Source organism: Myotis nattereri, assembly GCF_964212035.1.
Source record: "Myotis nattereri genome assembly, chromosome: 11".
NCBI lineage: Eukaryota > Metazoa > Chordata > Mammalia > Chiroptera > Vespertilionidae > Myotis > Myotis nattereri.
The window spans coordinates 29,514,596-29,530,188 of NC_138086.1; the positions used below are offsets into that span (position 1 = coordinate 29,514,596).

Sequence of the window (15,593 nt, forward strand, 5' to 3'; positions counted from 1 at the left end):
TTTCCTTTTGGATTGCTGGTTTTCTTTAGTGTTTTGTTTGGGTCTTTTGCTCTTTATTGTTCTGTATTTTTTGTTGTTGTTTTTGTTTGTGGTTACCATGAGGTTCATATATACCAATCTGTATCTATAGCAATCTATTTTTTTTAACTCTTTATTGTTTAAAGTATTGCATAAATCTCCTTTTTCCCCCATTGACATCTCCCCAGCTGCTTCCACACCCTATAACAGTCTATTTCAACCTGATAGGTGTTTAAGTTCAAGTACATTCTAAAAGCACTACGTTTTTACTCCATTTTGACAATCTTTGAATTTTAATGATGAGTTTTGTCCACTTATATTTATTTTCTTTTTTTAATTTATATTTTTATTGATTTGAGAAAGAAAAACATCAGTTTGTTGTTTTACTTATTTATGCATTCATTGGTTAATTCTTTATTTTTTTTATTGATTTCAGAAAGGAAGGGAATGGGAGAGAGAGATAGAAACATCAATGATGAGAGAGAAATCATTGATCGGCTGCCTCCTGCATGCCTCACACTGGGGATTGAGCCCGCAACCCGAGCATGTGCCCTGACTGAGAATTGAACTGTGACCTCCTGGTTCATAGGTCGACGCTCAACCACTGAGCCACGCCAGTCGGGCCCATTGGTTAATTCTTGTATGTGCCTGACTGGGGATCAAACATGCAACCTTGGCATAGCAGGATGATGCTCTACCTGACTGAGCTACTCAGCCAGGGCAAATAGGAACTACATTCTTAATCCAATAAAAAAAAAGTTCTAAAAACAAAACAGCACTTAAGATGTCTATATAAATACAGACAAGTTTTTCTGTTTACTGAATTTGTCCCCTCATTTGGCATATTGGTTAACATTGGGGAAATTAAGCATATAACTAAAGACACAGTATAATCTACAGTTTTGTTCATCTAAAAGTTTATTTAATCTTCTCAACTACTCCAAGTATGAAGTATAGGTATTTTTTTCTTTTTCTTTTCTTTTTGGTTTTTTTTTTTGTTGTTGTTGTTAATCTTTACCCAAGAATATTTTCATTGATTTTTAGGGAGAGTGCAAAAGAGAGGGAAAGACAGAGAGAAAGAAACATCAATGTGAGAGAAACACATCGATTGGTTGCCTCCAGCACGAGCCCCAACCAGGACCCAACCAGGGCCCAGGCTGGGAAGGAGCCTGCAACCAAGGTACATGCGCTTGACCAAAATCGAACCTGGGGACCCTGTGGTCCACAGGCCGACGCTCTATCCACTGAGCCAAACTGGCTAGGGCGTATTGTTTTCTTTTTGTGGTTGAGAAACTTAAGTGATAGGTTAAATAGCTTGGTCAAGTCCAACTAGTAAGTGGTGGAGCCAGAACTTAAAAACAGGTTGTCTAGATTCTAAAGTATATCCTTTTTGCTATTCCCATGTTGCCCCACTGCTAGATGCTTTATAGGTTTTAAAAAGTGCTGATGATGTGACCCAGGTTTTCCAACATGTAATTGATCATAATTGCTATTGTTTATTTAGCAAATGCCTGTACTGTGTATTGAGTGTACAGTGTCCCACAGTCACAGGCACCATTTACCATTGAGGAGACCGTGCCCTGACTGGGCTTAGTGTACTTTACATACTGTATAGTCAGTCTAACCCTCGAACAATCATATGGGATAGGTAGTATTCCAAGGTTCAAAAGGTTAAGTCATTTGGCCATGGCCATGTGATTTTTAAGTGGCTGAGACATATTTCAAAGTGAAGATTTAAAGGCAGGACCATCAAGCTCCATAGTTTGCACTTCCTCTGCTGTGTTATATGCAATTCATTCTCATTTAATAAACAAAACTGCTTAGTAATGAATGTGTTTCAATCTTGTAAAACTGTCACATTTCAGATATCAAAAACTGTAATTTTTCTCTGTAATAGTAATGCCAGGAGTAAGAAGATTCGTTTTATTTACTGATGTCTATGAATTCTCCATATTTTTTCTTTAAAATACAAGATGGTGTTTTCTCTTCAGGAGATGAGAATTCATCCTTGTGTTTGTCTGATGAGGAGTTTGTTCTTGTTGCTCTTTTCTCGCTTTGAAACATTCTTCCAGTGTTTAGCCTCTTGACATTTTTGTTTCTCTTTCTTGAAGTTTAGTTTTCATTCTGGCTTTCTTCCTATATTTCTACTCCCTACACACACCAGTCTGCATCCTTTCTAAGAAGTGCTAAGATACATCTCAGAAATTTTATTCTTCTATTTACAGCATGTAAAATTGTCAGATGCTTGGTAGATTGACAGAATCAGCATGTGACTATATCAGATTATTAGATCAGGCTTGATTTTTTACATCTCATGGAAATCAAGATGAACTGTTCTTTGTAATTTCCCCAGTAAAATTTGCTTATGGTAGATTGTCTTGGTTTGTACACTCTTTGTTTCTTGTCAGGCTGCTTAAGGTGACAAACATAATGATGAAAATATTATCCTTAAGCTCATTGAATTAATTTTTGCTTATACCTAGGCTAATGTTTTCTTTGTTAGTATGTAATTAGGTAGAACTAAGGGTGGCAGTGTTACAGAGGAGAAGTTACGACGCTTCTGGTCTGAGTCCTAGGTCCACCACTTAGTAGCCGTGTGATTTGGGGGCATATCCTATAACCTATTAAAGATTTTGGTCCCTTATTTGTAAAATGAGGGTTTAATACCAGTTTCACCAGTTGTTATGAGTATTTAACAAGGTAATGGGTATAAAGTGTAGAATATGATACACATTGTAAACAATAATGTCTGTAGAAAGTGAGACATCTGCTTTCTGTTATCTTGGAGACCACAGCAAAAATTAACAAGCCCTGACCGGTTTGGCGCAGTGGATAGAGCGTCGGCCTGCGGTCTGAAGGGTCCCGGGTTCGATTCCATGTACCTGGGTTGCGGGCACAACCCCAGTAGGGGGTGTGCAGGAGGCAGCTGATCGATGTTTCTCTCTCATCGTTGTTTCTAACTCTATCCCTCTCCTTTCCTCTCTGTAAAAAATCAATAAAATATATTTAAAAAAAAATTTTTTTAAATTAACAAAATACACAAGACAACCAAAACACTAAAAAAATCTTATATGGAAATTTTGTGAATTTAGGTAGATTGAAAAAAATGAAATACAGACATAGTCGGAAAGAATGGTATGTATACTAAAATAGTTTCAGCACTCTTTAATTGCCTCCTTATGCCAGGTATGAAATTGAGTATTAAGAATACAAAGTGAAAAAAATTATAACCCCATCCTCAAAGAGCTGATTCTTTAGTAAATAAATATGGAAGCAAATAATGTGTTTATTAGGGGTTATATTGTCAATCTTATGTTTCTCTAGGCTGCCAAACTTTTTGATGAAGAAGGAAGGAAAAAATTCTTTACACAGGATATGAATAATATTCTTCTGGAGTAAGTATTTTCTTCTTTGATTAAAATTCTTAAAAATTATTTAAACTTTAAGAATTTATTTAAAAATATAGTAGGCCTCGCCCTGGCCGGTGTGGCTCAGTTAGTCATTGTCCAGTGAACCAAAAGGTCACTGGTTTGATTCTGGTTAGGGCAGATACCCAGGTTGCAGGCTCAATCCCCAGTCAGGTGCATGGGGTAGGGTGGGGGGGCAGTGGGCGCAGCTGATCAATGTTCCTTTCTCTTCCTCTCCCCTCTTCCTTCTTCTCTCTCTAAAATTAATACAAACATATTTTAAAAGATAAAAGGTATATAGTAGGCTTTTGAAATGCAAATACTGAGTGCCTGGCTAGTCTCATACATTAGCTCTTCCCCTTCAGCCTCCCAGTATGTATGATGAACATTTGTTTCTCAGCAAAATTATGCTTCTGCATGTATTGGTTCTTTTGGACCCCTACGATAATCAAAGCTTCCAATATTATAACTTCCAATATTATAAGTGACCACTGTACAGGTTGAATAGTACTCTAGGTTTATATGTATATTTTACCAACTTATAGAAAACATTCTGTGATAGCTCTGTTTATATTAAATTTGGTATAATTTTCTGTCTACTTTTCAGACTTTGGAAAAATACATTATGAACTCTTAAAGCCAAGTGGAAAGTATGGTTTAATTAAGAAATCATGATTGTGGGATAAGATTGAGTCCAATGTGGAAAAGACAGAAGTTAGATTTAGGAGGAGAGGGTGAAGGCTGATATATGATATAGGTTATATTTAAAGTAGTGATCATTTTCACTCTCGCAGTTTGATTCTAATAAAGCTGCAGATTCTAATATTGTGATCTCATAAGATAGAAACCTATTGGCTTATAAATTTTGACCATTAGAAATTGGATATGTAATTGACTGCAAGCAGAACACCAAAAACAAACAAAAAAATGATTCTGGGGAAAGCAGCAAAATTTACTTCTCTGATGAAAAATAATGTGTTGGTAGTTCAGTAGCATCATTTAGAAAGAAACAAAAAAGCAATGTTTTTAATACTATTATTTCTCTTTTAAATATATAATGAAGATAGTTTCTCAAGATATAAAGGATGGATTGGTTTGTTGGTTCTGATAACTATTTTAATGAATTGCATTCTCTTATGCTGTAGTACTAAAACTGTTTTAAGTACCATGGATTTCATGAAACATACAACCTAGTATGCTACTTCTAATATGGTGAAATTTTGTTCCTGTTCTTCTTTATTTAATCCAGGGCTTTTCAAGTTGTTTCTGTTTGCCTGAAAGCAAGGCAAATGCTTCCTGTTGGCACCAGCTCCTTTTACCTAGCTCCTGTAAAACCCCAGATTCAATAAACAATATAACATTTCTCATCAGAGCTGACCCAGATTCCATAATCAGGGATCTGCCTAGCTCTTCTTTTTCTTTCCATTTGAAAGCCCTAAGTTTACTAGATCAGGTCCTTTTCCTGAGACGGAGACAATTCCTTTCTATTTTACTTTTCTGTAAGAGGGAACAGCTACTAGTATAGCTCCCCTGAGAGAATCAAAAGACTATCCTCAGGAAATAACATCTCAAATAAGCAGAATAGCAGCATTCCATTAACTGGCTTCTCTGTCAGTTCCTCTCATGTCTATTCTAAAACAAATCCTCTAGTTTTTTGGAGCCAATCTACTTAAATTTTTTAAAAATTTATTAATTTTGAGAGAGAGAGGGAGAGATTGATTTGTTGTTCCACCCATTCATGCACTCATTGGTTAATTCTTGTATGTGCCCTAACCAGGGATGGAACCTGCAACTTTGGTATATTGGAATGATGCTCCAACCGAGCTAGTGGGCCAGGGCCCATCTATTTTTTATTTCATAGAAAGTGTGCCTCCAATTCTACAAGCCGTAGTGTTTAGTTGATTTTTTTTCTCTTTTAGTCACTTTATTATACCACCCTGGCTTCTTTGTCTACTTTCCTGACCCAAAATCCCTTATTTCTCTAGACTGAGTTGATCTTCTAAGGACATATGGTAGATGATTATTTGGTTTAGTTATTCCCATGAAGTTATTCAGGTGTATTGGCTCTGCCTCACCATTGCTTCCTCTTCACCATGGCTGGAGAGAAAAAGAGATGAGTTTGTTGGAATAGAGTACCCTTTTACTTTGAGCCTAATGAATTTGACCTGGATCAAAAAATTAACAACATGCTGGCTTGATTTCATCCCCTATTTCCTCCTTTACTTCACGCTGACATTGCTAATAAAATCTTGATGCTTTGCCTATTATTCTAATTCAGCCTGACAATTCTGCTCAACAAATGCTTTAGGCAGGTACTACCAATCCTATTGGATATTTGGCAGTAAGATCTGTCTTCCTTCATTGTTAGATGCTCCTTTAAGGAGCTTGTGAGTGTGATGTGAATCCTATATAATAAAAGGCTAATATGCAAATTTTTCCCTTGACTAGGAGTTCAACCAAGAGGCAGGGCCGGCCAGCCAACTGCCTGAGGCCCCTCCCCCGGCTAGCTGGCCTGATCGACTCAATCAGGGCAGGCTGGCCGGACCCCACCCATGCACAAATTTGTGCATCGGGCCTCTAGTCTCAATATAAATGGGCTTACCAATTGGTCTGCCTGTCTGTCTGTTTCTCTTTCTTTGAATTGAAGGTTAGCAAAGTGAAAGGGTTGATCACAAGCCACGGCTTTTCCTTACTCTTTTGAGGGGCTGCTTTGCAATTGGAGGAATCCCAAACAGTTTTTCAAACATATTTCTAACCCGTTCCATACCAAGTCTCATTTAGGTAACCCTAGAACCAGCCCACCTGAATTAAGTAGTTATTCAGGGACAAAAGGGATGAACACACCTCTTGTCTAGTATTAGTTAACACATCAACAAGCTTTTGAATTTTTGCTTTAAGGTAAAGAGATATTTGGGATTTTGAATTTGGGTTATTGTTCCCTAAGATTTCTTCAGTTAGTTTTCAGTGGTTGTATTATTTGGACAATATTGGTAGGATATCTGGAATACTTGAGGAAACTCCAGGAAATTCAGTAGATTCCAGAATTCATTTGGACTGAGTTTTTCTTATTATTAGTGTTTTAAATTTATTAAGAATGATTTTTTTGCCGAAACCGGTTTGGCTCAGTGGATAGAGCGTCGGCCTGCGGACTAAAGGGTCCCAGGTTCGATTCCGGTCAAGGGCACGTACCTGGGTTGCGGGCACATCCCTGGTGGGGGATGTGCAGGAGGCGGCTGGTCGATGTTTCTCTCTCATCGATGTTTCTGACTCTCTATCTCTCTCCCTTCCTCTCTGTAAAAAAGTCAATAAAAATATATTTAAAAAAAAAAAAAAAAAAAAAAAAAAAAGAATGATTTTTTTTTTCCCCTGTAACCGGTTTGGCTCAGTGGATAGAGCGTCGGCCTGCGGACTCAAGGGTCCCAGGTTCGATTCCGGTCAAGGGCATGTACCTTGGTTGCGGGCACATCCTCACTAGGGAGTGTGCAGGAGGCAGCTGATCTATGTTTCTCTCTCATAGATGTTTCTAACTCTCTATCCCCCTCGCCTCCTCTCTGTAAAAAATCAATAAAATATATTTTTTTAAAAAAAGAAAAAGAATGATTTTTTTAGAAAGAGGAAGTTTACGTGGTAGGAAGATGTGCCATATATCACCTTTGGGAAAATGACTGTATTTCTAGAATTCTGTGTAGAAAGGATGATACCATAGTTATCACTAAATATTCCTCAGTAGGAGAATCTTGTTTACAAAGATAGCTATTGCTTCCACTACAGATTTCCATGTTTCATTTCTTTGAAACTTCTCCAGAGACAAAGGAGAGTTTTGTGTAGACAGGGATATAAAAGTGAGTTTCCAGCCTATTTACTCAACAGAACCCAATATTTGTTCTCTAGTGCCTTTAACCCTTTGCGGTCATATTAAATTTGGACATGGGTGTCGTACTGGTCGGAATTAATTTCCATTGAAAGAGCAGTGATACATAACATGCAAGATTATGAAGGATAAACAAGATTTATTAATTCTTTTTTGGAACTACGTCACTACTAGTAGAATCACTACTAACGTTATCACTTTCTACATCAGAGTCAGTATTCAAGGTGCCAAAATAAAACTCTTCATCGATACTTTCAGATTCGCAGTACACTTCTTTCGGTAACTTTTTTTTTGCCATTTTGGAGTATTATTTTGAAATATCTTAACAAGCGAGAATGCCTAATTACAGTTAAACGTCATTTGTAAAGCTTTATTTGAAATTCTGCGAAGTATCTCCGAAGCTTGTCTATTTCTTCACTCTCCAAAGGCGAGTGACTCGCCACGGTGTTTTGCATGGCGAGTGTGGAACGACCGCGTTTGTTTATATTGAGTTTCGATATCTCCGATTTGTCGGGGCATTGTTCTGCTTCGTGACAAGGTCGCTTAGACACTTAAGAGCTTTCAGAGAAATTATGAACTGATACATGAATGAATAGAGTTAAGATTCATACGGTTCCTTGCTGTGGTGGCTGAGAGCAGACAAACGACCGGAACGGTAAAAAAGCTTTGGTGGCTGAGAGTAGACAAACGACCGCAAAGGGTTAATAGCAGATGGTCCCAGTATATTTTCATTCATTTAGAACCTGTAGTGATCTCATACTCATAATTTGTTATCAGGTTCAAGGCCCATTCATAGTAACTTTCATGCATAGAAATCTGCCTTTGGATAGATTTCACTTAAAGAAGGAAAAGGAGCTGGTAGAAAGTAGGAGGCAGGGCTCAAGAAAGTTCACCGCTTCAAGAGAACTTTGTTTCTCTGTGAAATAATGTAAAAATAACTGAAAATCACACTTTGGGTGCCAGGTGTTTTTAGTTGGCTACTTCTGGAGCCTTAGAAGATTGGAATTCTTAGGAAAAAAATATTAAAGTAGATCTGTGAGAGATGTGTACTTAAATACACTGCTTAAGAATGGGGATACAGCCCTAACCGGTTTGGCTCAGTGGATGGAGTGTCGGCCTGGGGACTGAAGGGTCCCAGGTTTGATTCCATTTGGGGGCATGTGCCTTGGTTGCGGGCACAGCCCCAGTAGGGGCTGTGTGGGAGGCAGCTGATCGATGTTTCTAACTCTCTATCCCTCTCCCTTCCCCGCTGTAAAAAAAAATCAGTAAAATACATATTTATTTAAAAAAAAAGGCCCTAACCGGTTTGGCTCAGCGGATAGAGCATTGGCCTGCAGACTCAAGAGTCCCAGGTTCAATTCCGGTCAAGGGCATGTACCTTGGTTGTGGGCATATACCCAGTAGGGGGTGTGCAGGAGGCAGCTGATCGATGTTTCTCTCTCATCGATGTTTCTAACTCTCTATCCCTCTCCCTTTCTCTCTGTAAAAAATCAATAAAATATATATATTTTAAAAAAGAATGGGGGTACATTCTGAGAAATGCATTGTTAAACGATTTCATTGTTCAAACAGGCTGTTAAATACCTAGCTTGTAATACAGGCCCAATAAAGTAATCAAAGATGGATGAAGCAGTCTGTATGTGCAGCCAGAAAAGTTTTACCTCTTTTGAATCTGAAATTTTCAAACAACTAAGGAAAAAGTACTCTAAGAACTCATATGTGACTCACTAGTATAGTAATTGTAAGTATTGAAGGGCGTATAATATCTCTTCGAGAAAAGGAACTTTTGGTTAATAATGGAGTTCCTGTGCTTTCCCCAAAAATGTAGACTTGGTTGCAGCCATGAAAAATATTATTTGCCAGCTTGTTTGAGATTATATAAGTTCTCTGAAACTAAGCTCATCGAAATTTTCTGTAGCATCACTATTAATTACTTTTCCTTGAAAAATTCAGTCTAGGAAATGTAAAATGAGAAAAGAATCACTTCCTTTGCCTCCTTGCTTGGCTGTTGCTACCTGAAAGAAATTCTTTACTATTTATTTGTTGTTTTTGGTCAGCATTGAGTTACAGCTGCAGGAACTAGGCCCCGTCATTCGTAGTGGTGTCTACGCCCATCTTGAAGCGTTTGTGCCATGCAATAAAGAAACACTGGTAAAGCGTCTAAAGAAGCTACATCTTAACGTCCAGGTAAGAGGAGAAACAATGATATCTACATTGAGAGGTTTATAACCTGTAAAGAGACTGGTTTCTTTTGGGGGATTTTGCATATTAATTGCTTTATAGTCATGTTGTATGAATATTAATGGCACATTGGATCCCCTGAAAAAAATTACTTTTCAATAATAGATAGGTTTAGGTGAGAAATAATATTTTCTAAGGCATAGATTCTTGGACTAGTAAATTAACCTATTGCACAGCTAACACAACTTTGCCTTCAGCAAATAAACTGACATATTTATAATTCAATTTCCTTACTCCAGAAATGGATCTCTACAGATATTATGCAGACCAATGGAAAGAATCACAGGGTTGCATGTAAAATTAAAAATTATCTAGTGTAATTATCCATATTTTGCTAGATTCTCCTCTACTGCAACCCCATTAAGTGATTGTCCAAGATGAATGCTCTCATGGTCAGAAACTTATTTCATTACTAGAGGCCCAGTGCACGGGATTCGTGCACTGGTGGGGGGCGTGGCCTGCGGGGATCGGCTGCTGTGGGAGCAGTGCTCATCCCGGTTAGCTGAGCAGTGCTCCCACTGTGGGAGCACACTGACCACCAGTGGGCAGCTCCTGCGTTGATCGTCTGCCCCCTGGTGATCAGTGTGCATCATAGCGACTGGTCGAGCGGTCGTTCTGGTCATTCTGGTCATTCTGCCGTTCGGTCACTGGGCTTATATTATCCCAATATATAAAAAGCCAGGGGCTGTCACAACTGAAACAATCAGATGGACTACTAAATAACAGGCTGCGTGGGGCAACCAGGCCAGCGGGGGGGCAGTTGGGGGTGACCAGGCCGCCGGGAGGAAGGGGGGCGGTTAGGGGCAACCAGGCCGGTGGGAGGGGCAGTTGGGGGTGACCAGGCTGGCAGGGGCGGCAATTAAGGGCGATCAGGCAGTCAGGCAGGTGAGCAGTTAGGAGCCAGGGGTCCCAGATTGTGCGAGGGATGTCAGACTGCAGTTTAGGCCCTATCCCAGGGATCAGTCGGACATCCCCCGAGGGGTCCCAGATTGGAGAAGGTGCAGGCTGGGCTGAGGGGACCCACCCCTCTGTGCACGAATTTTGTGCACCAGGCCTCTAGTCTATAATAATGAAAGAGTAATATGCTAATTAGACCGGATGTCATTCCAGACATCCTTCCTGACAAAGCCGGGGACAGAGGGAAGCCAGTCCAGGTCCCAGGTGCTGGAGGGAAGCCGGTGTCAGCAGCTGGGGGAAGGAAGGCCTACTCCTGCATGAATTTTCATGCTTTGGGCCTCTAGTATAGGATAATATCAGAAAGTTCTTCCATGCTCTGTGCCAAACCCAGGTGCTTTCTAAGCTGTTGGTCCTAATTCTACCTTTGAATTCATCCACAAATCTAATCATTTGTCCACTTCATCGCTTTCATGTTTTTGAAAGCATTTGTTATGTCTCCTTCTTCACTTCATATAAAATGGTTTTTCATGCCTTTATTGTCCTGATTACTTTTCACTTAATGATTTTTTGCCTCTATAATTAAAAAATATTTATAACTTACAAGTAACAGAAAATAACTTGAATGTAGTTTAAGACAAACAAGGACATTTTTTCTATGAATAAAGGTTTTTCATGGAACTAAGGGCAAGGATGCAGCCACGCCCTAACCGGTTTGGCTCAGTAGATAGAGGTGTCGGCCTACGGACTGAAAGGTCCCAGGTTCGATTCCTGTCAAGGGCATGTACTTTGGTTGCGGGCACATCCCCAGTAGGAGATGTGCAGGAGGCAGCTGATGGATGCTTATCTCTCATCGATGTTTCCAACTCTCTATCCCTCTCCCTTTCTCTCTGTAAAAATGTCAAGAAAATATATTTTTTTTTTAAAAAAAGAACGCAGCCAGGAAGGATGGGAACTGATCATTTGGATTAACTCTTTTTCTACCTCTTTTCCCACATCTCATTTTTATCCTGTTATGTACATCTGCAGATAAGATTACTTGATTCTCAAGGTTTTATATTACACAGAAAAGCCACACACAGAAACTGACTCAGTTCACTCATCCCAGTCCAAATTCCTAGGTCAGACAATCTGATTTTAATATTTTGGGTCAACCTAAACTTTTCTGTTTGGGGGTGGGAGTCACACAGCACAATATGGCTATCCAAGGTCTATCATGGTGCTAATGGGAGAATACATATGTCTGGCTCACTGTATTAGGTGTGATCTGACAGACATAGAATTGTTTTCTGTGGTTTTTTTTTAGTATATACTTCTATTGATTTTAGAGAGGAAGGGAGAGGGAGAAAGGTAGAAAAATCAATGATGAGAGAAAATCATCGATTGGCTGCTGCTTGCACACCCGCCTCTACTGGGATCAAGCCCACAACCTGGGCATATGCCCTGACTGGGAATCAAACCAGTGACCTCTTGGTTCCTGGGTCAGTGCTCAACCGCTCAGCCACATCTAGCCAGGCAGACATGGAATTCTTTACTGTAGGTACTCAGCTTCTGTTAATAAAATACTTCTTTGAATTGAGAAAGTATAGTTCTTTCTCAATTCAAAGCAGTTAATGAACTAGTGAAATTTATCTAAGGTCTCAGAATTTGTGTCTGTGCCTAGCTCCTTATTAATAAAAATAATAATTAGAAGTAGGAAGACAATTTTTTGCATATTGTAAAATATTTTGTAAGGGACATTTCAGGTTTGGTATTTGAAGTTATTTAATGCTAGAGGCCCAGTGCACGAAATTCGTGCACAGGGCGGGAGGGTCTCTCAGCCCGCCCTGCATCCTTTCCAATCTGGGATCCCTTTCGCAATCCGGGACAACTGGCTCCTAACTGCTCACCTGCTTGCCTGCCTGATCGCCCCTAACCGCCTCTGACTACCAGCCTGATTGCCCCCAACTGCCCTCCCCTGCCGGCCTGATCGCCCCCAACTGCTCTCCCCTACCGGCCTCACCACCCCCAACTGCTCTCCCCTGCCGTCCTCATCACCCCTAACTAGCTCTGCCTCGGCCCCCACCACTGTGGCTTTGTCCAGAAGGATGTCTGGAAGATGACTGGTTAGTATAGATCTACTGGCTAAGGAAGAAAGGTATTTATCTTACCTTTGCTTTTCTTTATATGACTTTTATCACACATGTTTGTAAACCTAAGCATTAAATCGTTTGGTTTTACATGTTTTTGATCTTCATATAAATTGAGTCATACTGTCTATTTTGTTTTGCAGCTTGCCTTTTTACACTCAACATTATGTAATTCAAATTTATCTGTCTTTACCTGTGGTGGAACTCCATACAGTTTTTTAAATTTTATTTTGAGGGTATGTTTATTAAAGTGAAACAAGAAAGGACTTATGATAGAAGAAGCAACAAGAGAGACTGTAGGCGGGGATGCTCTGGTTCTCTGGAAAGTCAAAGAAAAGGGGCCTTGGAGACAGGTTTAGGGGGTTAGCCCAAGATGAGATGCTGCTGACTATTGCTCCCCTGGTTGCAAGTCTTGTGGGGTCCCCTAGAGTTTAGAACAGGGGTCCTCAAACTACGGCCCGCGGGCCACATGCAAATACAAATATTGTATTTGTTCCCGTTTTGTTTTTTTACTTCAAAATAAGATATGTGCAGTGTGCATAGGAATTTGTTCATAGTTTTTTTTAAACTATAGTCCGGCCCTCCAACGGTCTGAGGGACAGTGAACTGGCCCCTGTTTAAAAAGTTTGAGGACCCCTGGTTTAGAAGATGAAGTCCTGAGAGGGAAGAAAGCGTGGCGTGTGCCTCCATACAGTTTTACTGGTGTGTGAACACTATCACCCAGGAACCATATGATATACTGGATGTTCACATTTTGAAAAATGGGGATTTTATAGCAGACACTTTGATGTTGCAATAATATTCATTGGCATGCCTGAAAGAGGTAAATGCTTATTAGTAGTAATATTTGAGTTTGGTTTTATTAATAACATAAATGTTTATTGATGAAATAAAATGTTTTAATTTGTAAAGTATAAGTATACCTGCCATAATATGGTAACTGTATTCCTAAAAATCCTATCCTTACCAGAAATCACATTTTAAAAATAGTTGTGTCAGTGAAGAAAAGAAAAGTTGTATAATATTTCTGCACCTATGACAGTAATAAAAATGTGTTTTAATAATTACATATATTGTTATTTGCAAGATGAAAATAATTTAATTGGTTAGTTAAAGCTGGCAGATACAAATTTACTTGCTTTTTGCTCTGAACCCATGTGAATAAGAGTTTTCCAGTTTCCTTTTTCATTTTGGTCTTACCTTGCATTTTTGCTTGCAACATAAGTCGCAATTACTAACAATAAATGAAAGAACAGGATGTCAACCAACATCCTGTTGGTAGTCTTCCATGCTGTATCATGTGTTGCAGTGTTCGGAAGCAGTTTTTCTCCTTGTGGTACTTGTTCCCCATCATAATGAGATTATCCAGTAGTGGTCTGCACAATGTAGATTTTGTTCTCTATTTGATCATTTGTATTACAGTTAAAGTATTCATGTAATTCGTCAGCCAAACATGAGGCATTTCTAGGAATGTAAAGGAGCATTATTAATAATTATGCTAGGGCAATAGGCAAAAACAGACTTTCCTTGGGAAGTATGGTCATACTGATTTTATATCCAATGTGCATTATGAAAAGTCAGTATTGTAAAACCAATGTCTGTACTTAATTATATAAACATTTCATATTTATAATTAATGTTTAAAAGCATAAATGTTCATCATTTCAGGACCTGCTTACAAATTAAGTTTTGTAAATATGTTTGAAAAAACTTTTTTTTTCTTAGGATGATCGTTTAAGAGAACCTCTGCAAAAACTGAAACTGGCTGTTAGCAATGTCATGCCTCAACAGCTATTTAAATACCAGGAGGACTGCCAGGCTCGTAGTCAAGCTAAGTGTGCCAAGTATGTACTTATTCTCTTTGAACTGGGTTTTGTTTGATAAATATTTTTAGGTGTTAAGGGTTGGTGTTAAGTAGACTTTACCACCAAGTAGAGATATATATTTACCTCTAAAATTGTATATGTGGGTTTTTGTACTATATGTGGGTATTATGCCAATAGGTGGGTTTTTATCAAAATATTTAAAACTTACCTAATAAATATATTCTAAATGACACTTCACTTCCCACTTAATTGCTTTGATTTCAAAGGTGAAAGGTCTGTTGATTTATTGTATGGGCGTGGTCAAAGCAAGAGCTGACACCACTGGTCAGACATTTCACATGTTGACCAACTTGACTATCTGAGATTGGACATAAATATATTCTGAACTAAAAAATAAGTATTCATGCCTTTATATTATAGTTTGAAGACCTTTTTTACCAAATGACTTTATAACCCCAAATGAAATTCAAAGTATTACGTAGAATGGTAGATTTCCTATTTACCTTGTCTTTTAAATTAACATCCAATGAAGCAATTCAACAAGTTTCTAGGGAGTGTATTATTATATGCAATGTTGAGTTAAAACTCTGGTTTACAAAATGTTTTTTATTTTTAGGTTGCAAACAGATGAAGAACGAGAAAAAAATGGATCCGAGGAAGATGATGATGAGAAACCAGGGAAACGTGTCATAGGACCAAGAAAGAAATTCCACTGGGATGACACCATTAGGTAAGATGTAACCAAAGCCTTCACTTGAAACTAAGTAGAAAATGGAGATGTAAGGTTTTCATAAAAAGAATCTACAATAAGTCGAAGACTAGATTGGGAACAACCAAAGATAAGTATATAGAAAAAATTTATTCAAGAGAAGGTTGACATGGTCCTATTATTTTTAGAGTGCTATAACTTTTATTTTTATATAATGATTTTTTAAAGCTAATTATTCAATTATCGAGTAAGCCATGTACTGGTTTCAGAAGGAAAAGGACTCAATATACTTGTGTTGTCAGTCATCTTGCTTATCAGCAGTTCGGTACCCCAAGTAAGGGTTTAGTTGTAGGACTATCTCTTTCAGTCTTTGGTGCCTAGATTAAAGGTATCAAAGGAAATTGTTTCATGTGGGAATTTAGCTATAGTGCAATGAATAATATATGATAAAAATTATTTATCTTCATGTTATCTGATTTCTTCAGATAATAATTCTTT

General features: G+C 38.5%; 1 protein-coding gene across 2 annotated transcripts in view; it reads left to right on the forward strand.

The window, feature by feature from the left end:
- Positions 1-15,593, forward strand: part of UBN2 (ubinuclein 2) — an 81,535-nt gene that overhangs the window by 42,692 nt on the left and 23,250 nt on the right. For both annotated transcript variants that reach the window (XM_081102457.1, XM_081102458.1), the window contains exons 7-10: positions 3,343-3,413; positions 9,354-9,483; positions 14,286-14,404; positions 15,003-15,116. In XM_081102457.1, coding sequence (XP_080958583.1) covers positions 3,343-3,413; positions 9,354-9,483; positions 14,286-14,404; positions 15,003-15,116 — 434 coding nt within the window. The remainder of the gene's footprint in view (positions 1-3,342; positions 3,414-9,353; positions 9,484-14,285; positions 14,405-15,002; positions 15,117-15,593) is intronic.